The following is a 26,766-nucleotide window of genomic DNA, read 5'->3' on the forward strand; positions in this document are numbered from 1 at the left end:
ACTACATACACGTCAATACTTGCTTGACAGCATGGAGGGCTGAAGTTGTTCAGTTTTAAATCCCATATATTGTTATATTAATACATTGTAATACATTCTCTTCTGTATATTTCTCAACCTTTATCTGCCAGTGATAACCACAAGTAATTGAGTAAAATACACCAGCCAGTGAGATTCATGATTAGGCTTCAGTAACCTATATATTCAAACTATTTAAAACGGGCAAAAATTCAATACAAGTTCTGAAAAGCCCCAGCCACATATGGTACAGTGGGATCTGTCCAGTTGCAGACTCCTGCTGTAGTGTACATGACCTGTCATGGACCTGTTCGGGGGGGTTATTACTTTTTCTAACAGAAATAGAAACTATTACACTATTAGCAATGTAATTATTGTACATTGCTAATATCGATTTAATTTAAAGAAAAAGTATATTTGCTGGAATACATTTTGATAATGACATTCAGTAAAAATCTACAATGAAAAATAGTTTAAATGTTGTCTTACATCTACCCTTGTTAACCATTTACCAGTACTGGATTGTAGTGCAATTCTTGGAATGACCACAGAATACATTTCATGTATCCACTGGATCTTGGTAAACTTGAGTTTTATCTACCAAACACCAGCTACACATATTGCTGGACTTTTAACGAGTCTGGTGTTTATTCGTTTATTTTACAAATTTTCCACGCAAAGCAGCCACAAGGTCCCTGCATCCTGCCATTAACAGGTGTGTTTTGCTATGGACCTACAGCTCCGTTTCACTCCCTTACCTCCTTTCATTTTGCTGAATCTCTCCTAAACTGCAGTATCCGCAGCGACCTCTGCGAGGCGCTGTTAGACGCCACACTGGAAAGAATACAATTTTCCGCGCACTATGTAACTATTTTAATTAACGGTTTAATGCTTTGGAGAAACGATTATCTGTTGAGTTGGGTTTATAGGGAAAGTAAAGTGACGTTTACTCGTTTTCATTGCCCGCTTGGCTAGCGGCTTTTCCGTGGTGAATGTAGTGGCACTTTGCGGAAGCGGGGTAATTTCTACCACTGCCTATAATGCGCGAAAGTACAGTGTCAGATGTCCAAAGTTGTTGATCTACAGGTTATTCAGACGTACTTCGAAGGCAGTGCTGCTGGAAACTTCATTATAGCGGAAACTGAATAGCTTAGGTTAGACGGTAGTTTTGGCGAATTAGTTCAACTGGTCGCCTTACAGCCACCGTTTTGTGCAGCTGGCAAATGCGCAGTCTTCCTTTCCATATCTAGTTCATGGTTCTTTACGACCAGGAAAGTTTTTAACCTTAGTACGGAAGCTACCTCGATAAAAACAATGCGATAAAAGAGCTGTAATGAGGTACGCGTCCCTCTAGTTTTCTGGTTCAGGTTTGGACCAAAGTCCGGTGTGAGGCCTGCAGGTCGGGCTTTCACCGGACTAAAGTAGCTCAACTCGCCGAGCTTCAGAGCCGCTGATTCAGCTGACAGAAACTAAGGCAAGTCAGAATGGAAGGGATGGAAGTGGACCAGTGCGCAGGCGCAACGGCTGGCAACGGAGGCGGGCTTCTACGTAGGTCCAACAGCGCTCCCATGATCAGCGGTGTCAGGTGAGGGAACTACACGCTTCTATCTGAAAACCTCATTCATACACTGTCCACTTAAGTCATTCTGTTCCTGTTTCCTATCCTGTTGTCACCCCTGTAGTGATGGATTGATGGTGTTCAGCCCTATTAGCTCAACTCGCCATCGCCGGAGCAGCATATCTGTGAACCCAAGCTTTCCTGTGAGGGTCAGTTTGATTGCTTGTGTGTTTCTGCCTTTGACTAGACTGGTGAGGCATGTTAACATTCTAATGTACTTATCTATCCCAGTATTTCCCACTCTGGTCTTGCAGACAGTCCATATTTTTACTCACAAGGAGTTACGAGGGAGCAAAAATGTGGACTGTCTGGTAGGGAGCTGGGAGGGAGCAAAAACATGGACCGTCTGGGGGTTCCCGATGACCAGGTTGGGAAACACTGGTCTATGCACATAAGTGTCTTGTTGATTGCGATTTTGTGTATGCCATGTTACAGTTCCCTGTTTCACACACTAGCTGGAAAATAATAAACATTGTCTTTCTGTTGTAGAGTCTTCCACAGTCTTCATTCTCTCTGGTTAGTGAGAAGCCAGACCCAAAGAGGCAGGTAAGAATGGACATGTGTGGTCATTCAGGGAATATGTGTGTCTCTGTCATTATTATGAGGACAATGGAGAAATTAGCCAGTCCAGATAAAAACATAAAGTATGATTCTAAGAAGTATGAATATAGTATTATGGATTCATACGTGTTGCACCACATTGTGATACTAAATCACATCATCTTCCAATGACTTATTCTTTTGGGAGTGCAGCCTATCCTTGGCAGAATAAGGCACAAAATAGGGTACATCCTGCAGGGGAAAATAATAGTACAGAAGATGAATAAATGCAGAAACAAATGAAACAGTTAATTATAATTTTTGTAATTATGGCCTTAAGTATTTACAGTGTTGCCTTGTATTTTGTTTTTTAATTTACTCATTTTATGTCATCAGTACTTCCCTGTGGTCTTTATATTTATAGAAATCATTATTGTAATCAAGTTTCGCTTAAGGGTGATCATTTTTAGTTTTCATGTCAAAGTATAACTTATGCATAAAATCTTTGCTTGTGACAACTTGCTTGTGAGAATGCACACTGTAAAATAAAATTTGAATAGTTGTTTTGTGTGGTGGTGTTGAGAAAAACCTGTAGTGTCTGTGCTTTAGGAGGAGAGTATGGAACTCAGCTTGAGAGGGAATTATAGACTGAGGTAAGAAACTACACCAAGTCACACTTTCATCCACAGTTAGATGTTGTCCTTGTTGTTATAGACTGTTAATCACTTTTGATTGGACTTGGTTTTATACTGTTGATAGAATATCTCCCTTTATCTCTTTCTCCCTTACTTCTTTGCTTGTTCCTGAGGTACCTGACAGTCATGACCACAACTCGCTTGTGAGTATGTTGCTGTTAGTATTATATTGAATTTCTGATTCATACTTCTGACAACAAATCACCTAAAATGACCTAAAATATGAAATACACTGCTGTTGTTGTGTGAAGAACCATTCTTTGACATTTGTGTTCATCCTGTGCTGCCTTACAGGAAATCCATTCTCTAGACAGTAGCGTTACACCTAACTCTTCCCCTAGTCCAGCAAGGAGGTTCAGAGGGTGAGTTCTCCTTCTGGCATAACTGTGTCAATAATGGAAATTATAATCAGTTCAGTTTGCAAGGGAATTGTACACTTCAGAGTACAATTGTATACAAGGTAGTGAGGAGCAATTTGTTGTCTGCCCAACAGTGTAGCACCGAATCCAAGTTCAAGATGGCCTGTTTTAACGCCATTGAAAAGGAAAGGTACGTGAACAGAATAAGGGGTGACTACTGTTTTACAAATAAATATTTATTAATTTGCATATAATGAAACAAGTTTTTTTTCAAGTCATTATTTTCAAGTGGCAACCTTAGAGCTCTAACGTGTCCCAGAATGATGTCCATTATTTTTTGTTCATTGTGATTTCTGTTCCATGTCCAGGAGGATTAGAGTCAGATGGACCCCCCAAAAAACTGTTTGTTGCAGGAGTAACAGCCTCACCCCACCTGACAGGTTATGCTGTAAGGTAAGGTATTTTTACTCTGGGGCTTTTAGACCAATGGCTTTTTGTAAGCTTCTGGGGAAACAGAACAACTTAAACTTAATGCTACATTTCAGCATTGTTCCTGAACATTTGGTATGCCAGTGTAATTGTGTAAATCAAGACTACAGAAGCATGTTGGCATGATCAAAGAATACTAAAAGTGAAATGGCATTTCTGAGCTCTGGGTCTTTTTTTCCCTATATCTCTTTCCCTTGTTTACTCTACAGTGTGACGCAGGCAGCGGATCCTGCTTCTGAGGAGGTGTCTGTAACTGCTGGTCTCCTTGCTCTCTACCCACCAGTGTCCTTTGCTTCTGACCACCCTAATGTCTAAGCAACCGGTCACAATCAGAAACTCGGCACCCACGAGGTGACAGCAGTTCAGAACAAGGTCGTAAATGGACACGGTAGTGTGCGTGCACACAAATACTCTGACTAGATTAAGTTGCTTTGAAGGATCAGAGGAGAAAGTATTGTCAGTCAGCTGAGAGGTGCTATATATAGCAGGTTTGTTTAGGTGGAAGGAAGCATGGACAAGTAATAAGTTAGGAAACCTTGAAAGGTCAGGAGTTATGCAGATATTCAGTAATAATTTGCCAACAATTTAAAAAAGGCTGAGCAGGAAATGAAATGCTTCTTAGAGTTGTAGATTACATTATTGCACAATAGTATTCCACAATGTAGCAGTAGCTACACAAGGGTTTTATTTTCACAGACATACTCACAGTATCTGTATACAAACATAATTTATGTACTTTCATAAATACATTAAAAACAATCATCCTTGGACTTTGCAAAGTTTATCACTGTTACCAATGCAGTGCATAGATATACAGTAGCAGACAGTTCTTGTTTTTCATTGAATTTCAGTTCATTGACAAATGGCAGGTATTATGTTTTTTTCCTTTAATTGTATTGTGAGTACCACAACCTTGGCCATGTACTTATTTAATGGAATAACTAAAGTCAGTGGTTTTCCTGGATATGTTCAAATAATTCTCCTTATTCTGGACAGAGCAAATACATGAAACATGTAAACCTGCTTAAAGTTGTCTTCTAGAAAAAAAAGATGAGTTTCAGTTAGGAGACAATATATTCCCTATTTTATTTAATTTCCACATTAATTTGTAACAGGTTGTCTGATGATTGAATAATGGTCCTTTTTTCTAAATAAATTTTTTTATACCAAATGTTACATACCATCTAAGTTGTCCTATACAGCTTAATGAATAAAGAGGTGGAAAACGAAAAAGGAACCAACACAAAAGATAAGCTTTGTATATGTACATATGATGACATTTTGGTCAAAAGGTTGCAAATTCAAAACCTGAAATGGGGAGTTGCTGTTATAGCCTTGACAAGGGTCCTTTACCTGAGTTGATTCATTAAAAATCCAGGCGTGTGAATAGCAAACGGAACATGTAATGTCTTCTGTGATAATACCCTTTGAAATCAGTCTGCCAAACCAAGAAACCATCTAAAGGTGCCTCTTGTTCAGTTTCAAACCTGTAAATAGATATACAGATATAAAATATTTTTATGGGCGTGTAAGATGAAACTATGTTAATTTCTCCTTAATATTTTATGCATATAATAATGCAAAATATATTGTTTGGGGTAAATACAAATTACAGCATAAACATATATTGTATATGTGAATAAAAACACGAAAATGAATACCAATAATCAACTTTTTATTGTGTACTGTGTTTCTCATTGAAATACTTAAGTTCTGTAATCTTTAAAGATGGAAGTGCAGTATTCCAATTGTGAGATCAAAAGGTTTATTGAACTGGTGCCATGTATTTTAATTGGGTTCATAATCATTGAAAAAAACTGATTAGGGTTAGCTTGGTCATCGTGATCCCAATAACAAATCTGCAAATCTGAGGTTTTTTAAATACAATTTTATGAATTTTAACTGGACAGTAACCAAAACACCCGTTCATTATTCGTGTCATGTATCAATATTTTATTCAAATAAATGTTCATAGGTATAAATAACCATTTAATTGATTGAACACAGGGAAATGTTTAACAAGGCTGCAAATCACGTGGTAATATGTTAAGAAGCCATTCAAACAAGTGCCTTTTGTGTGTCTTTTAACCTTATTGATGGATTCTCTGCATATTTCTGTTACCGTTTTTTGGTCCTCCTTTTCAGCACTGGATAAATGAAACTTTCATTTAAGAAAGCATTAGGGAGAGCAACGCCATCCCATTTTTTAAGGCAAAAGTCTGTAGAAATAGTTTACATTAACTTACAATGAGTTCTACTTTCTTGCCCGGATACAGAGTGTGTGATACTTTGTGACTTATTTCTTCTAAAAATAGTAGCCGAGATGCAGCAGTAAGAGAAAACGAAACCACGAAGCGGAGGCTTCCCGCCTCGCGAATTCAAACGAAAACCGCGCGAGTCTGCTTCCCGTCATACACCGCGGCAGGGATAAACGGTCATTATAATTTTAATTAAACAAAAAATAACTAAAAATCACTGAAGCCATTTTATAAGAAAAGTAGTTCAAATACTGCTGCAGATGCCCAGTACACACGATTTGAGTGCGGTGAAAATTTGTTATTTGACCGTTTACATTTTTATTTAATTTTTTTTCCCTCAGCTCCGTGTCACAAGTGTAGTAAGGCTGCTGCGAGCTGCCGTTGGCGCCATTTTCAAACAGCAGAGCCTGCGAGGATGATAGGATTGAAAAGCACAATAAAATATTTTTTCAATATCCACAAAATTTTACTGCATTCTACGAGAAAACTCAGCTATGAATTTAAATTAATTTTTAACATGATTTGGGAGGAGTTAATAAAACAGAGGTAAGGCACTTTAATTCGGTTTGCAGTTTTAAAAGATAAAGATGTGTAATCTTTTACATAGACTATTTTGAAATATACAGACATATGTTCACTGCTGTGGGTTTAAGTTTTCGTTCGGGTTTTGTTGTTCTGCTTGTTGGGCTTGAACGAGTTGGTTCGTGTTTGTGACCGCCAACTGCGTTGCATATCTGCGCGTCTGTTACTCCGTTATCAGTGCGGACCCCTCCCCGAGTTTGCCCTGCGCCCCTTCAGACGAAGCCCTCCACCCCTTACCAACAATCACCACCACGTCGTTTCACTTTTCTACCGGTGACTTCTCCCGCGACGCTTAGAAGCTTCATTCCTGCTTCATTTAATAATAGTATTAATTCCTGCTTCATATAACAATCGCAATATTAATAATAGTAATAGTCAATTAGGACTAATAAATTAAATTACATTTTGTGTATTTTTGGACGCGTTCAACTGGAGCTAAATTAGTGGGCGATGCACCGCCGCGGTAGTTGGACAGCCCCTCTTGAGTCTCGACGCACAGCCACGGACTTTCCTCCTGCTTAATCCCGGAGATCTTCTAAGTCAAATAATTTACTTTTCAGCAAAACAGATATGTATACGGCCACAGTTTCCCCGAGGAAAGGCAATAAAAACATGTAATTTTGATTAACACTGATGACTTGTTCCTTTAGTGATCAGTTTAGGAGAAAAATCCAGACTTTAATCATGCGCATAATAAACCGAGGTTTTTGACGTGATATGATGTTATACCCAGCATTTCCTTGATTGGTAGTTCGCGTCAATATCAGTCACGTACATGTCCGTAGTTCAAATTATGAGTAAAAGAATCCAGAATTTAAATCTGGTGGTGCATTGCAACATACTCATCTTTTAAATATAACTTATCATTTTCGTATCAGTAATGGTCATAATGACAAACAAGCTTTGTAGTATAGACACGCTTGTGGGTGAGATTTATGACGCGAAAACGGTATTTTTGATGATTGACTTGATTAGCCATGGTAAATATGGTTATGAGCCAGCTAATATTAATATATTCACATTAGATAAGGCTCATAGAATAGGTCGAACGTTAATAATGCTATTTTTGCCACATACTATGACTGAAGCATTTGAAGACAATTCATTAGTAAGTAATATTTTTCACCATCTAGTACAATTATCACTGTAATGATTGTTATTCTTTACTGTAAAAGTAATATGTACTCTCGGACAGTGTTACATTTATTAAATATAACTTTAACGAGTCGCAGTAAGTTTGGGTATTTAATTACACCACTGCAATGACCGTAGTGGTTAAACAAATGTAGGTTGGCCTAAATACTGACAGCAATTTTTAAACGGAAATATTTTTACAGCAGTAAAAACTGTTTGTATTTCAGTAAACCGTGGAATCAGCACTGTACTTTTTTCTGTTACTGTAGGTAAAATAAAACCATTTTCGTAATCAATAGGTGGAATTCCAGAATATTTTAAAATTTCACAACGTATTGTACATGAAGATAATGCATTATATATTCTTTAACCTTTCAGTGTGTGTTTTAGTATGTGACGTGGATATTTTGAGAATCTACTGTCAACAACAATTACAAATTAAGTTAAAAGAGCTAGCTGTCACCCACTTCTGGTCTTAAGGTAAAACAAAGGTTTTCTGAATATCATTGTAAGTAGGTCTTAAAGTGAAAAAAGGCATATAGTTGTAATATAAATTGTCATATCATTGTCAACGATAAATATCTATTTTATGTGGTGTAATTTTTAAATAAACAATATAACAATAAGAATGGGATAATAAGAAAATTGTTTTTACACAGTACTCCAAATTAAGTATTTTAGCACACCTGACACTGTAACTTATTGAATCAATTAAAATGATAAATTTTAATCATATTTAAAGTTACAAATCTGGGGTCACTCTACAGTAGTTAAGTAGTGTGCACACTTATGTACCTGTAGAGGTCAGGCCAATAAACAGCACTTAACCCAATACTGAATGCCATCAAAACTCATTTTACAAACATTAAACATAAAGCCCTAAGGTTCAGCTTTGTTTTACTCATCTGTATTTCAATGAACAATATTCCTGGTTCACTAAGTGGGAGGAGGCCTATAAAATCTGTTGAATTCAATTAATCACTAGATAACAAAGGCATAAAAATGCAAATGACAGAAGTAGTTTTGGTTACTACATAATTAGTAAAATAGGTGTAATTCGTTCAATAAGTGTATCATATTTTCTCATACGTGTTTTATTTTGAGTGAAAGTATTGGGTAGCAGTGGTTAAGGCAGTTGGCTTTTGATGAGATTACTACAAATACAATTGCTGTATGAGACAATTGCTGTAAAATATGTAAAAGTTAAACATATGAATTGTTTTACATTTTATGGTATGTAAACAGTTGATAATATTAAGGCTTCTGTCAATTAAATAAGCTTGGTATTTTTGTTTGCCAGTTATAATGAAACAATGGTGATTTTTCAAAGGAGGATTTTAATACAAAGATATCTGTTCTGTTAGTGCTAGACTAGTGCAGGTTTCTGGGTATGTTCTGTTACGTGGTAACTTTAAAAAAAAAAAATTATTTACAAACGAAGGGCAACTGCCTTTAAAAAAAGACTCCTTTTTTGCTGTAGGATGATGGTAATAGCCCTGTAATTACTAGCTATTTTTATTGGCTCTTAATTTACTGGTCATTTTTGAAAAGGTGGGATTTTTTTTCCCAAGAGCTTTTTGTATTTTCAGGCTCAGTGGATAAATATAGCTGTTGGCTTTTATAAGGCCTATAACTGAGAAATCCATGTTGTTTTTGTTAAATTGATGAATTGTATTTTTAAAAATGCTTCTTTGTATTATAAATTTTCTCTACTACTTTCAGATGCAAGAATGTTTTTGTAGTAAGTTAATTTTTCACTTTGAATTAGTTACATACATAGTTTTTACATTGAATAAAAGAACCATTGTGATCATTATCATATTATTGTGACAAAAATACTTCATGGAAATATTGTAAACTTCAAGTATACGGTCCATTTTTAAAACCATATTGCTAAAGATGTGTTCTACAGCACTTTAAGTATATGAATGTGCAGTATTTCTAATATGTAACAGAAATATTTAACTCATCTTTAATTTTATATTTCTGTACTATTTTATACTTGCCTACAGGTGTAGCAAGGGAGGTGTGTGTGTGTGTGTGTGTGTGTGTGGTTGTCATTGTCTGAAGTAGGGATGTAGTCAAAGGATTGTTCAGTGGTTTCCTAATGGTTGTGAATGTTTCTAGTCAAAATAACCTGATTAACACATGTATAAAAAGGGCCTTGCAACATAATTATGAAGACTGAACATGTAAGAAATAATCACATAGTTTTATTTTGTTGTTGTATGGGTCAGTATCTCAGATGCACTTCCGCAGCATTCTGGTGACACACGTATTAAATGTTATTGCTTATATTTATTATTATTTCTGGGGGCCTTTTTATTGGGAGTGTGTGTTTGTCTGTGTGTGTACGCATGTGCATGTGTGTGAGCTGTCTAGGCCTCAGTCCTCAGTAAAACTATCTGTAGAACCAGATCAACATTTTCCACCCTTGGCTTTGCTTCCGATATCTGTAGAGAGGCACGGGACTAAGAAAGCAGTAGGGAGAGCAACGCCATCAAAATTTATAAGTGAAAAAGTGTTAAAAATCTGTATAAATGGTTTACCATACCTTACAGTAGTCCTGACTTTTCCTTTGTTGCCCTGATATAATTTTCCTGAAACGTCCTTAATTTCTCTCCTTCTGTTAAATGCTAACTGAACCAAGGCCAAGATTAAAGTCTAAAAAGCTATATGGCATGCTGCCTGTCTGTGTATCTCTATGTTTGTGTAGCTTGCCTCCATCCCCACACACACAGACACTTTTACTAAGGAAAACAACACATTCCCTCTCCTGTTTCCCTTTCTTGTTGCTTCTCCAACGTGTAATTTGCCCCCCCACCCCTCCGCCTGCACGAATGTCTTGGCAGGCGAACAAGAGGGAGAGTGAGCGAATGCCGTTGAGCGCTGGCTCAGCCCGGCCGAAGAGCCCCACAAAATAATTTTTTGTCCCTAAACAGTGACAGCTTTGGAGCTCAAAATTCATATCCTAGTAAAGTGGTCCCAAAGGGACCCCCTGATTTTTTTTCTGATTTTTCCGGCTCCCTGAAAAGGTTCATTTTAATTGTAGAAAGTGATGCCCCGGGAAAAAGCCTACACACACCCTGCTTTTTATGCCGACCAAGTTCCTCAGACGGCATCACTGGCCGCGGCAAAGCAGAGGCAGCACACCACTGGAGAGCAGGTTTCTGAAGGTGAATGGGGAGGAACGGGGGCCGGGTGAACATGGGGGAGGGGTGGGGGTGTCACATTTTTAAGGAAAAATTTAGGGTTCAACACCCCTTGCTTCCAAATGAAAGATAGGGACCCCTGATTCAGACAGTTAGGATTCTCTCCTTTTAATGTAGGCATGGAGTGTCCCATTGTGTGGTGAGTTTTAACCCTGGACAAAGTCCTCTCTAGTCGTTTTTATAATTAATATTGATGTTTATATATTATTAAAATATATTAAGAATAATTTTTTTCCTTTTTTGCATATGTTTGTGGAGTTTCTGTACCATACCCATTTTTAGCTGTGGAAGTGTGTTCATGTGTATATATTTTTAAGTGTTAAGAAATAGATTTTTGTGTTGAATTTGGTAAAGCAGGGACAGAACTCTTCACCATTCAGCAGTTTGTCATATGCACAAGAAAATCACTTATATCCACAGTGATGAAAACAAGTTAAACAAAATTAGTTTTCTTTTGCTTATTTTTTGCTTGAACAAGATCCCTGAAGGAATTAGTGGTTTGGTTATGTGATTTTTTTTTGACATTCAGTTATTACAATGTGTATAAGTTTCTTTTTATCACTGAATTGAGCCCCGATGGTGGAATACTGTGAAGACTGGAGGTAAGTGTTTTTAAAATGTATTTCTTCTTCTCTCTCTTCCATTTTCACCGTTGGTAGTTTCACATCCTTCAAGGGCTGCCTGATGGGAGTGCAATGCAGGACCAGGCTGTCAGCTTTTCATCTACGTCTTGATTTTCTCCTCTCCTCGTCCTCTCTCTCCTCTTCTTTCTCTCCCCCCTTTTTTTTTGTTGAGTATACTGAGGCTGGCAAAGGAAGCAGCCTCATTCTCCCTGCTTCTCTACCCAATGCCTACAACAGTGTCCTGACAATATCACTTTACTTTAAAAAAAAAAACATTTAAAAAAATTCTGACTTCAGGAACGCCAGGATATGCATATTAACGTCCAGAACCCGACACAGCAGTCCATGGGGTGGACTTAGAACAAGCAGGTCACCCTCAAAGCCCAATCTGCAGATAGCAATGTTTACCACTGCTGGATCGGGATATTCATGTATAATTATACTTTTCGGTTGTGTTTTTGGCTTATCATGTCAAGATAATTCCTGATAGGCTTATCGCATTGTTTTCTGTTTTGAATGGTGTTTTGGTGCTAAAGATATTGTTTTCTCTTTTTGGAAATCATGGTAAAAAGTATAATAATTAAAAACTTAATTTGCTATAGTACTGCAAGTAAAAATATAGCTGCGTGATACTGTTAGTATCACGTGTGTGAAAATTATGGGTGTTTGGTTGATCTGAGCAGACTGGCTGAATTTTCAGTACACCAATTTGGGTGTGGTGTACTTAAGAAAAGTATTTATAACTTTTACACTTTAAAATACTAGGTAAAAGGTAAAATATTAATTGCTAGTATTGTTCATTTTAATTAGGTAAAATTATATATTTAAAACAGCATTTGAGAATAGATGGTTTATATGGTGGTAAAATATTGCCACATCACTTGTTTTTATGTGCTGTCTTCCTTTGTGGGATCCCTGTTTGTGGTGTCTTTGGATTTAGTTTTAGATGTGTGTGCATGTTGCTATGTTTATATGGCTGTTGTGCGTTTGTTGTTAATATTGTACAGTGAAAGTGAGCCCATGTTTTCACATGCCTTTTTCTCTTTTTTTTGTCTGTCCTCCTCCATTTTGTGTAGCCCTCCATTTTGTCATGAACACTTGCTGAGTAATTAATTCAGTTTCCAAATTCAAGCCGCTTTTTTGCATTTTAATATTGAAAAAAAAACTTTTTCTATACTTGACTTTAGAATCTGGTATATAGGTTCTAATACAATCAAAAGAACATATTTTAATGCATTTTGTTGAATTGTAATTTGCAGAACTAGTTTTATGTGTTTTTTTTTTTACATTGTTGTGAATTTGAAAACATTTTTGATGTTACTACTTTTTTATTGTACTATAAACCAAATTTCTTAAGTAATATTTTTAATACACTTGGGCAAATGTCTTACTGGGATGAGGTGATTAATTTTATTGTTTAATCATTAAGTCATTGTCTACCAGTGGGTGAGTCGGTAATTTTATATGACCATGACCGTCTAATAGATGACATACAAGTTGTTTATGCATAATGCCCTTCACATTTGGCAGAACCAGGACAAATCAAAATAGACTCTTAAAAATGAGCAATGATAGACACAGCATTATGGCTTTAATGACATTACAGAATTCAGAGAATTACAGGGACCCTGTAATACTGGGCTGTCCTCCAATTAGTGCTGCAAACATAGAGACAAAAGTACTGAGCTGCATGACAGGATTTTAAAATATTGATCAAATTTGTATTTTAATTAACAACAATTATTTGAATCCACCACTGATTGCAAAGTAAACTACTGTAAAAATTGCAATCCAAAACATTATTTTAGAAAATGTTGAAGTGATGTATAGTAACCTTGAACTACAGTACCATGTTTAAACCAAATGTTTAACCCTACTAAATATAATGAAGTGCATCTGATATGAATGATACACATAGGAAAATGTATAATTCTTGTGTTGGACTGAGAATCTTAGAGCTATATGTTCAAAGAACTAATCACACTGAGGGCCATGGAGGCAGTGAGTGTTCCACCTTCATTCAGACAAATATAGTGTATGAATTCAATGAGACTAACTAGAACATAATCAGAAAATAAGCCAGTTAATATATAAATAACCCAGAAAATGAATCGTAGCAATAGTTATCTGATGTAAGTCATCCCGATCAGTAAAGGATTTGTTCCAGAATGGTACCCTTTTACCCACTATGTGGCCAATCTGATCCGTTCTAACTGCACTTGACTCCAGAGTGCCCTCTAGCAGCACATCATGGTTTGCAGGCTCCCCAAGATACTTTCCAAACCATTCTGTGCTGTTTCTGGGAACTGTGGAAATTACATTGGGATTCCTCAGGAGTAGCACACCGCCATCCCCCCCAGCTTACTGTCATTTTTGCAATCAGCAACCAACTGCATCCTATAGTAAACAAATGTTTTTGATTGTGGGGTGAAACGTATAAAATGTTACAGGCTCTTGTTTGGGACTATTAACACTTAATACCTATGCTGAGTGACAGAATTTTAGGGAGGGGAAAGTAAGTGGTGGTGGTACATTTTGCATATCCTGTAAACATACCTATTGTATACCATATATAAACCTGTTGCTTTGCCGTATAGCATCAGAGGAATGTTTCATATTCATTTGGCTGGTGAGAAAATTCTGATAACACTTAAAGCAATCATCATAATGCATTCATAAAGTTTTATCAACATGGCTATAACAATTTATTAAAAGACATAACACGTTATAGCCATGTTTATTATGCATTCTGAATGCTCTATTAAGCTCTCATTATAATGGTCAGTATAAGCCCTTATACATTATATAGCGTACTGTAGATGAAAGCTTCATTAAGCATTCATAATGCATAATAAACATAGCTATAATGTGTTATGCCTTTTTATAAATAGCTATAGCTGTGTTTATAATACTTCATGAATGAATTTTAATGCATTATGAAGTTATCAATAATGCATTATACATGAGTGCTTTAAGTAAAATGTTGCCAAAATTCTCATACCAAGAAATGTCCAGTTGTATGTTTGGGTCGTGTATCTGCCTCACTTGTACATCATTTTGTGTAAAATAATCTGCTAAATAATATAAATGTCTGAGTAACCTGGACTGATTAAGTTTCTGCTGCATAAATACCTGTGACCTATGCTAAGCCATGCTAAGGAAATGGATGGGAATGCACCCATGGCAGTGACCAGATTGGGCCAGGTGACATAGTGTGCAGGGCTGTAGCAGCATGTCAATATTGGGAGCTGGTCTCTCTCTGGGCTGCCAGTAGGGCTCTGCTGCTGCAGTCAGGCAGACATCACTCATCGTTGTGTCCTGGGCTTGGGGCCTGGCCCAGAGATGTGAACAAGCGCTGCCCTAGTGACCAACGTCACCACACCTCAACATACCTCAATACACATGTTAAGATACAAGAACCCTGTGGCCGTAACTACAGACACAAACATAAGGATAGTTGGCTTGCATGGGATGTGCGAAATACTCCTACCAACTCAGCTCATCTCTTCAGTGTGATACACATTTTACCTCAGTTGCAAATCCCTTTTTTAAAATCATTCAAATGTTTGCAAAACTGCAGCAGGGTAATAGTCAGACATACACTATTAAAAAAGTTGCTGTTGTTGAACCCTTTTCTTGAAAAATGTCATTACTATGACCGTCAAGTATCTACAAATTTCATTTCATTTTTTCAGAAATTGTTCCTGCTTTGATTGACATTAGTGTGCATATTCTCCCCATATTGTATAGGTTTTCTATAGGTACTCTGGTTGCTTCCTGAAATCTGAAGACGTGCAGCTGATTGGTCTCTCTAAATTGCCCAGAGTGTGATTGTGTATGTGCCCTACAATAGACTGGAATCCTGACCAGGGTGCCCCCAGCTTGGTGCCTTATGTTGCTTGGCATAGACTCCATGCTCCCCTGCAATCCTGACCAAGAACAGTTACAAGATGGATGTGCTGTACTGAAATCATTGTACAGTACTGAACTGCAGAAAAACTATACTAATGTTTTATGTAATGGTGTAGTATGTTGAACTTTATTTAATATCTTGTGGTATAATCCAACATTATTTTGAATTGGTATCAAAACTGATGTACAATAATTCAAATCACCAAGCAACAGTTAAAGCGATCACTTCTTTCAGCTTTGGCAATATAAGAATATTAAAATGTGATTAGCAAAAGAAAATATGTGGATATGGTAACTACTATAGTGAAAAAATCTGAACCAGCTTTCAAAGATTTTACAAAATGTTACTTTATTACAACCTGCACAGTTCATATCCTGAAGTATTCTGGGAACTATACCTCACTTTCTTTTCACGGATGCAGTGGGTAAGCTGTGAAGGTTTAAGTGCAACTTTAAGAAGCATTGCGTGATGTTATGGAGGCACAGCTTTATGCAAGCATGTCAAGCTAGCAGGTATTTAATATAAACATGATGAACAAAAACAAGACATCCAAGTCATTCAACTTTACAAAACTATTTGTTGTATTCAGTGATGCAACTTCTAGTCTTGAATAATACAAGCTTCTGTGGGAAACTATGAAACAATGCATGTAAAGGTGCACAGAAACAACCAAAATGGAGCACTATGCTCAACGCAACCATGCACAACTCACAAAAAAAATGTATATACTTTACATATAAAACATTTTTATACAACTAAAATACAAGCTGCACACTTGAGTATACTCTGAAAAACAAGAGCCAGGCAATTTCTGTTTAGCACATAGTTTTTCATAGTTTTTATTTGCAGAATAGGAATGTGAAGGATTAAAGTATTCATTTAAAAATGCTAATAAACCATTTCACATACACTCATGCTAGAATCCTATGGAACAAAAATATATGCAAAGAAAATTTTTCACATCTCCACAATAAATCTGTTGTGTAGGTTCACCTGATAGAGATCACAAAATCCCAGTTCTCTCCACCTAAATATAGCCAACCATTAAAGCTAGACATCTAAACAGTATATTACTGTAATATAAACTCTGGAGTACAAATATAAGAAATCTACCCGAAGGAAACCCTCCCCCACATAAGGGTGTGAACTGAGATCCCTTGGTTTTACTTATAAAAACAACAGCACTTAACAGACAATTGCTTAAATGTGTTGTCAAAGATCACAGCAGTCTCAGTGTTCCCCGCAGGTTGTGATCCAGAAGTGAATTACCACAAAATTATCAAAAACTACAGGTATTTCTTTAAAACCAATAATGCCATTGCAGAAATCCTACAATTTGGCACTCATATGGGAAAACAGACCCATCTATTCCTGCTTTTCCACCCCGGAAACCTCAGGTTTCTTGCTTACAGAAGTCTGGTCTTAACAGGATCAAACACCATTAACAATGCTGGCAGAAATCTATGCTGGATCTGCCTGAAGGTCTAAAAATCTAAAATAATATTGCTTCTGAAGAGAAATGGCATTTCCCATTTTCCTTTGATAATGTCTTTTTTTTTTAAAAAAAAAAAAAAAAAAAAAAGGACAACTGAATAACTACAAAAAACATCACAAAGTTCTCCACTGTTGTGGTTACATATGATAGACCCATGGTCAGCGTGAGAGGAGGGGTAGGTCACTGGAGTTCATGATGAGGCTGGAGTCCAGATTGAGGCTCTCTACAGACAGTGGACAAACAGTACATATGAATGATTATTCGAATTTGTGGTCATTGTTGACACCACAGTGCACAACAACAAAATGTGTCCTCTGCATTTAACCCATATGTGACATCATGACATAGCAGGGGGCAGCTAATTCAGTGCTTGGGGGCAGTACCTTGCTCAGGGTACCTCAGTGGTGCCTTGCTGGTTGGGGATTCAAACCAGCAATTTTTCAAATACAAGTGTGCTTCCCTAACCATTAAGCCACCACTGCCCATTCTGTTCCTAGAACTATGCAAGGACTGAATTGGGTCTGTAGTACTATTAACTGTTATACCTAATCTCTATTTATACTATACTTGTAAGACTCAAAAGATTGTGTCAGTAATGAGATTACACAATTCATTATTTATGTCAATTTAGTTGAAGCACTTATCCAGAAGCCTGGGCACATACAGATACAAAAGCTCAATGTGGGAGAGAAATTGTCATACATAGATACAAAGAGATCAGCGCTCACCCTGGTCAAAGTTGAGCTTTTTGGTAGTGGAGCCTTCACCCAGCCCTTCAATATCGACTAGGTCGCTGTTCACATCAGAGTCATTGAGGGCACTCAGGGTAACATCTGCATGAGCACATGCATGAATCAGGACATATCAAAAGAAACGGAGACAATGGGAAGAGGATGTTACAGCATGTTAAAATAGCGTGCATTCTGTGAGGTAGCACAATGATTTGGCAACTTAACATACAATATAATCTGAGCATGTCACACCCACCTGCTGTCTTCTGTTTTTTAATGGCTGGGGGAGCAGAGGTTGGGCCCTGCAATCCTGCAGTCACAACAACCTGTGAAGTAGGTACAGTGATGACCTGTGAGGCTGGGGCTGGCGTCACGGCCACGGCAGTCTTTTTAGTGGTCTTTTTGGGAGAGTCCGATGAAAGTGGCACACGGCTGTCCTCATAGAGCTTCCGTTTCACTGTGGTCTTGATCTGGGCACTGATTTGAGAAGGGGAACGGAATCATGAGGACAAAACTAGACAGGGCAGACCACTCCTTAAAAGTAGTTCACAAGCAGCTTTAAACAAACGTGCTTTTCAGACCTTGAATCTCAAACAGTTGTCTGGACATTTTAGTCATGAGACAAATTCGGCAACAAAAATGAGAGCATTTTCAGACAAAGCAGGAAGCTATCACAATTAATGCAAATAAATCTTAGGAATATCACCCACTTCTGATAACCACAGTAAAAAAAAAAAACTGCTCCCACATGAAATTATATCTTTTCAAATATATGGTTTCCTGGCATAACAGCCATTTGGAAAGTTTTCCAAACATCATTTCATCATTTTGATGGAATCTATTAGAAGATTGAACAAATTCTTTGAAAACAATGGGTAAGTGCTCAGTGTTTTTAATACAAAGCAAGTTTGAATATGTAGAACAGATCTAGTTAATTAAGTTTCCTTTAAAGCATTCACAATTCAGAAAGTATTGTCAATTAACTGAAACGCCAGTCCCTGGAAGAAAGTTGCTTCCAATGTGGAAATCTATAGCATCATCCTGATCATTGCTATTGGTATTTGCCACACCACTGCCGAGCTGTGGTAACGCAAGGCCAAGCAGATGGACGCTGGAGTTGCCACTACACACCCCCAAAGAGAAAAACAGTAAGGAGGTGGAGCAGCTCATGCCACAACAAAGTCTCACTGCATAAATGCAAGAGAACAGACAAGCAAAAATGATGAGGAAAGAGAAGACATTGTCTTATACAGGATGAAACTCAGGAAGAGGGTTAGAGGGAATGGAGAGTATATAACTAAAAGTGGGAGTGAAGGGCAGAGAAAAGGGTCTTCTTACACTGTGCGCTCCTTGATGACCGAGCTGATACTGTTCAGGTCGTCACCAAAGCGCCGCACGGCTGACCGCAACATCTCGATTTCAGTGTCCGTCCACTTGGCTCTGTGAGATACACAGCGAGGGGTGGGGGTGGATGAGGAGGGGCAGTGTCATCATTTTCCTACCACACTCCACAATTTCCCAATAAAATACTAGGGAGTCTGTCAAATCTCTCTTTCCATATCTTGAAACGGTTTATTTGTTCCAACCAAGACAAAAGAATGAGCTTTTTTTCCCTCTAATCTAGGCCACCACCAGGGCAGGATGTCAGTGGATGTAATTAAAATGTGAATTTTTCTAATAATTACTTTAGCTTAAATTCTACCCAGGATGACGTCAAATCTGAGCAAACAGAAGTTAAGATACGAACTAAAAGCACATCAAGATTTATCAGATGTTTCTACTGGCAATCGTGCATATCCACACATAAGCGCAAATACACACACATTCAAATTTTATCTATGGATAGAGACTACAAAACTGAGCAAAAAGTATATGACATAACTGCATCTAAAATAAGTAGGTCAGTAAATATCCTTTGTTGGTCACACAAGGATTAGCACATTTACCAAAAAATAAAGAGTGGCTATTCTTAAGCAGCAATGTTTTTTCACACAGTAGTATAGCTAGTGCAGGTATTCTCTACCTGTACCTACAAGTCAACCCCTTTCCCCTCAGAAGTACAGTTAATAATAATAATAATAAAAAAAAATCTGTCCAATAAGCTGTCAGTAACAACTTCAGCAGATGAATGACAACGAACTCAGAGGACATGTATACTAGTCCTCATTGGTACCAAGCTTAAGTGAGACCTATCCCAAATTATAGGAAAACCAGAACAGAGGGAGGGCTGATTAGGCACAGTGCTGCCAGGAAACAAGACTAGGATAATGTGGTGACTGCTCGCGCAGAATGATGGATCAACTATTTTTCCACTTTACTACTAAAAATGCAGTTTTCCAAAATAACCATGAGGGTTTTTCCTTCAGATTCCCTCTCCAAACCACTTCCTTTCCAGGACTTTTCCCTGAGTTCTGTGTGTTTCTATCCAGTTTCCCCTCTACCTGTTTATTTGTGTATCGGGGGCTCCACTGGTCATCGGAAAGCGTGGCTTAGCACCACAAAGCCACAGCTGTGAAGCTCAGACTCACCCAGCAGGGCAGGAGTCAGCTACTGGGTGTAACTGCATGGTGAGCTCGCCCAACTTGGTGAAAGCAGCACCGGCAGCTGAGAAGATCTCCCCCACCTGACACGCATACAGAGAAAGTGCTAGAGTTAGGAAACAGCCTAGATACCAACAAGCAAGGATGCTGGGACCAAATGGTCAATGACTGCTCCTCAAATAGGGCACCCCACCCCCGAACTCATTTACACGGATGCCTTTCTAAAGTTCATATTCACAAACACACTAACCAGACGTGGTTCTTTAGAAAACGGCAGCACGGTGGGGAAATTGTGCGGTTCGTCCACAAAATTAGTACATTTCAAATAATTTCTGTCATCTATACAAATAATATGCTTACGTCATTTCAAAACTGAATCTAACCAAGTTTCCCATGAAATCCAATAAGACATTTGTAACATTATCATCAAAATCTTAAATTGTCAAAATATTAGTAAACGTTATCAGGGAAGTGGGTATTTGTTCACACTTGCAAGTGAGGGAGTAAACTGATTTTAGTGTTGTTCAATCTTTCCAATAACAAACGCTAAATATCGGAACTTCAGGCAGGAGAGCCGCATAAGCGGTGGCTGGTCGCAGCTGACCAAAAATAAGTATCATCAGTACCATATCTGGGTTAACCTAAATCAACTGAAATTAAAACATTTAAGTGTTTACCGCTGTACCGCCACAGTATATCACAGCAGCTTTCAAAGGTATTTAAACCGGACTTGGAGCGACGGTCTGCTCACCTTAGTCGACGCTGAAGTCATTTTCCCGCTAAGAAAAATGGAGTCGCGGAGCCTACCCAAAAGCGGCTTTATTTAATCAAAATATAGAGGTTTTATATTTAATGAACGCTGGCCAAACACCGGGACCTTACAACAAAGCACAAGGCGGGCTTCACAAGCTAGGTGAGAAGAGCGGGAGATTACGGGGGGAGAGATCCGAGCCGCGTCCCTTTCCCCGACCGGCTCAGGGTTCGGCTGTCTAACGCGGCCCAAGTAACCACAGCAGCCGCCCACTCAGCCCAGCCCACGCTAGCTGGACAGGATGGCCGATACGCGCTGAAAACTGCGGGAACTAGCTCCGGATAGCTATTCGCACCTCCGTCCGCCCCAAGAACAATAACAGTCGGCCTGTGAAGCAGGCACACACAATCCCTTCGTCGCTTTCTTTTCTAAGCTGCGCCTCCTACGCGCACAGTTGCGTTTCTGATCCGCTAATGCACGCCATTGCGCCTAATTCAGAACTCCGACGAAATAAATAAATAAGCGAGAACCAAAAACAATTCGACGAACGGCAACTTCTCCTCGATAGAGGAAATTCCCATTAGCCTTCGCCCATTTCAACGGCCATTGGCCCAAAACCTGAGAACTTGGTCTCTGATTGGATAGCGCCCGTGTCAGTCATGCTTTTTGAATTACCGCCCCATTTCCTTTTCTTGTTGTCCGAGTCCATCGGAAATCGTGTGGTGCATTGGCTGAAAACGAAAAAAAGACTCTTGAAAATATTTTAGGGGGTTTGCATTCACCTTACTTTGGTAATGCTTTTACTTATAAAGACATATAAAATGTCCCATTTAAAAAATATTGTGATACCTCAGTTGTCACATTAAATAGAAGTACAATGTCAGTACCATGGACAGTGCAAATACACCTTGCAAAATATACACTCATTGTTAAAATTGTTTGTAGCAAATGTTAAAAGTTATGATACATATTATATAGTATAATTAGATCGCTATTGTCACTGTCAAATCATCAGAGGAATCAGAAGAGAACAAATGACTAATTGAGAAATTATCCTATTTTTGGATTACCTGTCTCTCTGATTAATAGATATATCACTTATGGCTCTCTTAGTGCTATCTGTGGGTTATAGACAAAGCTCAGGATGATTGAGAGAAAATGGCAGAAAAATAAAACCCTGTGGATTTGGCTGAGCATCAATCACTTTTATTTTTCTCTAACACCGCTGCTGCTAAAACTACCTACCAGACACTTGCAAACTATTCTTACCATTCAACACCCTCCTTAACATTCCACCCACCACCCTGACTGCCGACTGTTCCAAAAGAAAGCAGCAGCTATTAACTAGTTCTCTCTCCACCACTTGCATACAGCCCCCTTCACCACACAGTCCCATGCGCCCTTCATTTGCCCCTCATACTAACTGGTGTCAGCAAGCCTCTTCTCACTAACAGACCTACCTGTCCCCTACACCCCATCTACTTACAGAGGGAGAAATTATGATGGGGGAGGGGTGGTAACTCCTTTAATAATTAAAATCAGCCAATACAACCTCCTGCACCCTCCTTAAATGAGAGGAGACCTTAACCTCCCCAATGTTCAACCCAAAGTTAAACGATAAGCACATCACATCTCCCATGACTAGATAATTTCACATCACATAAGCAGGCTTAAGAAACTCCACTGCCTAAGTCATCCACACTTGCCCCTTCACAAGTTGAAAAACACAGACCAGTCTCTCTCCTCTCATTAATGTTAGCATGTGCTATCAAACCACTGCAGATGATTCAAATTGGAGCAGCATAATTCCAATTCTGATTCTAAATGTCTGATACTCGACCACCTGAAATACCCTCATGTTACAACTCACTTTGACTTCACTGTCTTTATGGGTCACTTCTTGGCAGCACTGGATGCTCTTTTTTATATATTCACTCATCTTGTAGGGACCCAATCCTCATGTTGTTTTCATTTAATAGCTTTTCTGATGTTAGGCTCTAACAATATCCCATACAGCCTTTGTTCCATTGCTAATTCTTGCACTTGTTAGTCAGTAGAAACCCAGGCTAGCAGCATCAATGTCAACAAAAAGCTGGTTCGTTGGATAGCTAACAGGGTTTTCTATGGGTGAGAATCCAGTTTTTCGTTGTTTTACCTTGTATTGAGATTTTGTTGGCAGCAGACTGACTGTAGGCATACATTAATAGCCCTCACGTAAATTCTAGGTTAAATTACTCCCCTTCATTTTTAAAATATGTTGATTGATCTATATTATTCAGCAGTACAGTTATTATCACTAGCCTTAATATGGGAAGAAAACGAATGAATCGCAAACCACACCAGAAAAACATTTGAAACCAGTTTCAAATTCTTTTAAAATCTCTAAACAAAGTCGTCACTAAAATCTGTGATCTGACTGTTCACTAAGTCCAATCACCGTCAAATAGAATTATATATTTTAAAAGCACACTGCCGCAAAATTCATGTGCACAAAGCACACATAACCTAAAACAACCAAGCTACGAAAGGCATACTGCATTAATTTAAATCCAACGTCACTTCCTGTACTGGCCTCTTTCGTCCATTTCGTGATCAGCTGACTCTTGTTTACGTCAGTTCTATGACTACCTCATCTAAACAACGATGTACGAAGGTCTCAACTGAATAATAAAATATAGAAAAATAAATTGTATCATCACCGGGTGTGTGGAATTTCGGTTTTTAAGTATATAGTAAAAGCATTCGTAACATTTTTTCATTCTTCCTTCAGAGTTTACCGAGCTGGATTTTCTTAGTGCCTTACGCTAGATTCTAGTTCCATTTACTTAACAGTATTATACTGCAACTTATAATAGTTATACACCATTTATAACATAAAAATTTACTTATTTAGTATGACTTCCGGAACCCCTTGGTCTTCCGATTGTGGTACAGCTGCATGGATGTCCCGCCTACTGCTGGCGGAAGTAACTCACATGACCGGAGCGTTAGGTAATACAAGCCTGGGCCCAAATATCGTCTGTAAAACCTAAATCTGAATTGGAATAATCTCACCCAGAACTGAAGGACATCATTATATTCATAAAGGCTAATATTAATTGTCTCCGGCCAGATTAAGAATGCCGTCGCTTTTATTTTGCGGTCCGAAATTGGCTGCTTGCGGGATAGTATTAAGTATATGGGGCGTCATAATGCTGGTAAGGATTTTTTAAATACTAACTTTACTTGCATCATTTCACACTGCTACTAACATTAATTGTATTTTTTTTTTACGAGTGGTGTAAAAGTTGTGAAATGCCCCCGATCACCGTTCGATGGACGTCATCGGGATAGTTTGACCCCACCGGGGTATTCTCTGCTCTGCTTGATGTACAAATAAACTGTTAGTTAATTAAATAAATTCGTAAGATCAAAAAATGATTTAAAAATGTTCTTTGATTTAGCAATTGTTAATCTCTGTGTATGTAATGTCATCTGTACATGTGGCTTACGATTTGGGTAACGTTCATTAAAAAAAAAAGGCTTCAGTCTGCGAATGGCCTGGTTATTTTCAATATGAAGCTTTTTTACGTTTTGCAATCTGCTACCTCAACCAAGTCTAGACAGCCGCATTGTAAATCCAGTTATTGCATGGTTAATAAAGGTTAAACTGAGGATTTTGTAGGCGTGCCTTTATGTTATAATGGCCGTAAATTATAACACGGTTTTTAAACCATACTCCGGAGTAGGTCGTAAAAGGCTAATGCTCATCAAGTCACGGGGCTAGATGTATACCCGCTTGTAAAATACGGTAAATACTTTGGGTCTTTCGCCGTTTCGTTCTGACTGCCTAAATAATAAATTAGGTACGAAACCTAAACGGACATTGTTTCTGTAAATAACCAGTTAATAAATATGTTAATAAATGTAGGTTCGCCGTCTCAATTGTCATAGACATTTATAATGCTATATCGCTTTGACATTTCGACGTTATATATGTCTTGCACATTACACGGAAAGAGTATTATTAAGGAATACATCGAATTTAAATCCATAAACATCGTTTATGGGTATTTTTTCATCTTCCTGTGCTTGATCCATATGTATACACTTGATGGATTACCAATAGTTGTGTGTAATCAAAGGCAACATCAGTCATCATCACAACATTAATTCTGTCAACTTGAACTCTCTTTCCCTTTTCCGATCGGCCAGGTGATGCTGGGGATATTTTTCAGTGCTCACTCAGCAGTACTGATCGAAGACGTGCCCTTCACAGAGGACGACATGCTCAATGAGTAAGTGTCTTGTGCCCGGTCCAGTCAGGATGGAAAAGTGACATACGCATATTTCCACAATGTTTACCCCAGACTGGACAATTTTGTATCCTGACTCACCCAAGTAACAGCCAGACCTGTGGATATGACTATTTCTCAAAGGTTGCTTATGTCATTGCTGGTGGACATTCGTCCAGTTGTTAAAATTGATGTGAAAGTTTTGCACCTTCCTTTATCATGTGAAAAGAGTAGCAGACAGTTTCACATGTGTTTTGTCTAATATCTGGTTAAGAGCAGAGTTGCCTTAAATGTACACTATGTGCATTTTTTAAGACAAATTTAAGTCGGTCAAGATGTAACATGTTAATTCATCAGAATCAGCGTCAGATTTCTATCAGAGTATTAATATGTGTAAATACTTTTAAATTCATAAAAGAAATACTTTTGTGAAGGCTCAAAAATGGTTTGATCTTCGATTTGTGGCTTTTTGCTGAATGGAATGTCTTTTTCTCCCCCCAGTAAAAATCCACCGCAGGCTATCTACGCACTGTACAACCAAGTTGGCTACAATTGCTTTATTGCAGCCGCCATCTACTTGGTGGTGGGCGGTATCTCCCTCTGCCAAGTCCGACTCAACAAGCGCAATGAATACATGGTGCATTAAACCCCCTGCTGGACGGAAACGATATAACAAACTGGAGTAGATTGGATTTTACATCTCTAACTTTATTATCTGTTTTGATGATGGTTCACGGGCCTCTATATGGTACAAACAGTCCACAAGGGTGTATTATGTTCTATATTATGGAAAATAAATGGAATTCAGATGAAGAGAGAATATTTGTTTTGATGGAAATAACCGGATATTTTCCTGGTCTACATGTATTTATTTGTTCAGATGATGTGTTGTAACTTAATATTAAAACTTAAAGCATCACTTTAGTAATCTGGTGCAGTAAAATGCTCTATATTGAATTTCAGGTTAAATGTTTCTCAATAAATATTCATAATTTAAACTATTATGATTATAGTTCTTGGCCCTGTTATGAAGTCATAATGTCCTCTCTTATTGTTAGTCATAAGACCTGTGTATTATATATAAATATATAAAATACACACATTTTTAGGTGAACATAAGTATGCCATTCACATATAGATGAACTTTTTGTCATTCTTTATCTGCATAATGCTGAATGTTGTAAATTTAATGGAGATTGATGCAGCTAGAATTAGATTTTTTTGTTATCAGGCCAGATGATGCTTCAGGCCTGGCTTTCCTCTGTTTTTACTCTCAGTCTTCAGTTCCCTCCAGTAACAGGAGTGAGTTTTGAAAGTAGCCCTATTACTGTAAAACAGGAAGATGTGTGTTATGGTGATTGGGAGTTTGTCCTGCTTAGTAAAATGTGTATTTATGTGGTTTTGACTCTTCTGTGATTAAATGTTTGCATCCAGTCTACCTGTAATAAACCTAAACATGAAGAATCTTAAACCTGTGTGTTACCTTATATATGTGGATATCCATAAATGCATTGCAAGCATAATTTAAATGTGA

The 26,766-nt window shown here is 38.0% G+C and overlaps 3 protein-coding genes and 2 long non-coding RNA genes across 9 annotated transcripts; 3 read left to right on the forward strand and 2 right to left on the reverse strand.

The window, feature by feature from the left end:
* The first annotated feature begins 807 nt into the window (after nt 1–807).
* Nucleotides 808–5,377, forward strand: LOC111852957 (uncharacterized). Of its 2 annotated transcripts, none has more exons than XM_023829365.2 (9): nt 808–1,603; nt 1,701–1,785; nt 2,126–2,182; nt 2,786–2,829; nt 2,996–3,014; nt 3,166–3,233; nt 3,365–3,420; nt 3,599–3,683; nt 3,929–5,377. In XM_023829365.2, exons 1-9 carry the CDS (start codon nt 1,503–1,505, stop codon nt 4,032–4,034), a joined length of 621 nt encoding a protein of 206 aa, XP_023685133.2. In that variant the 5' UTR covers nt 808–1,502; the 3' UTR covers nt 4,035–5,377. The 2 variants fall into 2 exon arrangements, with proteins under 2 accessions (XP_023685133.2, XP_023685134.2); XM_023829366.2 differs by having other exon boundaries at nt 1,701–1,779.
* Nucleotides 5,378–6,121: 744 nt separating this feature from the next.
* LOC111852915 (uncharacterized) lies at nt 6,122–15,719 on the forward strand. 2 transcript variants are annotated; one of them, XR_002840348.2, is made up of 4 exons: nt 6,122–6,153; nt 6,319–6,523; nt 10,746–10,869; nt 11,565–15,719. It is a non-coding gene; the product is annotated as an uncharacterized lncRNA (long non-coding RNA). The 2 variants fall into 2 exon arrangements; XR_011983439.1 differs by having other exon boundaries at nt 6,148–6,523.
* LOC140579356 (uncharacterized) lies at nt 6,221–7,076 on the reverse strand. Its single transcript, XR_011983440.1, has 3 exons — nt 6,962–7,076; nt 6,797–6,866; nt 6,221–6,384 (listed from the first exon to the last, which is right to left on the reverse strand). It is a non-coding gene; the product is annotated as an uncharacterized lncRNA (long non-coding RNA).
* A 545-nt stretch (nt 15,720–16,264) lies between the features above and the next one.
* On the reverse strand, nt 16,265–23,914 carry bacc1 (BPTF associated chromatin complex component 1). Of its 3 annotated transcripts, none has more exons than XM_023829289.2 (6): nt 23,844–23,914; nt 20,196–20,290; nt 19,006–19,107; nt 17,924–18,144; nt 17,665–17,769; nt 16,265–17,159 (listed from the first exon to the last, which is right to left on the reverse strand). In XM_023829289.2, exons 2-6 carry the CDS (start codon nt 20,231–20,233, stop codon nt 17,095–17,097), a joined length of 531 nt encoding a protein of 176 aa, XP_023685057.1. In that variant the 5' UTR covers nt 20,234–20,290; nt 23,844–23,914; the 3' UTR covers nt 16,265–17,094. The 3 variants fall into 3 exon arrangements, with proteins under 3 accessions (XP_023685057.1, XP_023685056.1, XP_023685058.1); XM_023829288.2 differs by lacking the exon at nt 23,844–23,914 and adding an exon at nt 20,959–23,754; XM_023829290.2 differs by lacking the exons at nt 19,006–19,107; nt 23,844–23,914 and adding an exon at nt 20,959–23,763.
* Nucleotides 23,915–23,918: 4 nt separating this feature from the next.
* On the forward strand, nt 23,919–26,703 carry rnasekb (ribonuclease, RNase K b). The gene is made up of 3 exons (XM_023829291.2): nt 23,919–24,155; nt 25,153–25,235; nt 25,734–26,703. Exons 1-3 carry the CDS (start codon nt 24,078–24,080, stop codon nt 25,876–25,878), a joined length of 306 nt encoding a protein of 101 aa, XP_023685059.1. The 5' UTR covers nt 23,919–24,077; the 3' UTR covers nt 25,879–26,703.
* The last annotated feature ends 63 nt before the right edge of the window (nt 26,704–26,766 follow it).

This window comes from Paramormyrops kingsleyae, chromosome 18 (genome assembly GCF_048594095.1).
Source record: "Paramormyrops kingsleyae isolate MSU_618 chromosome 18, PKINGS_0.4, whole genome shotgun sequence".
In the NCBI taxonomy this organism is placed as follows: Eukaryota; Metazoa; Chordata; class Actinopteri; order Osteoglossiformes; family Mormyridae; genus Paramormyrops; species Paramormyrops kingsleyae.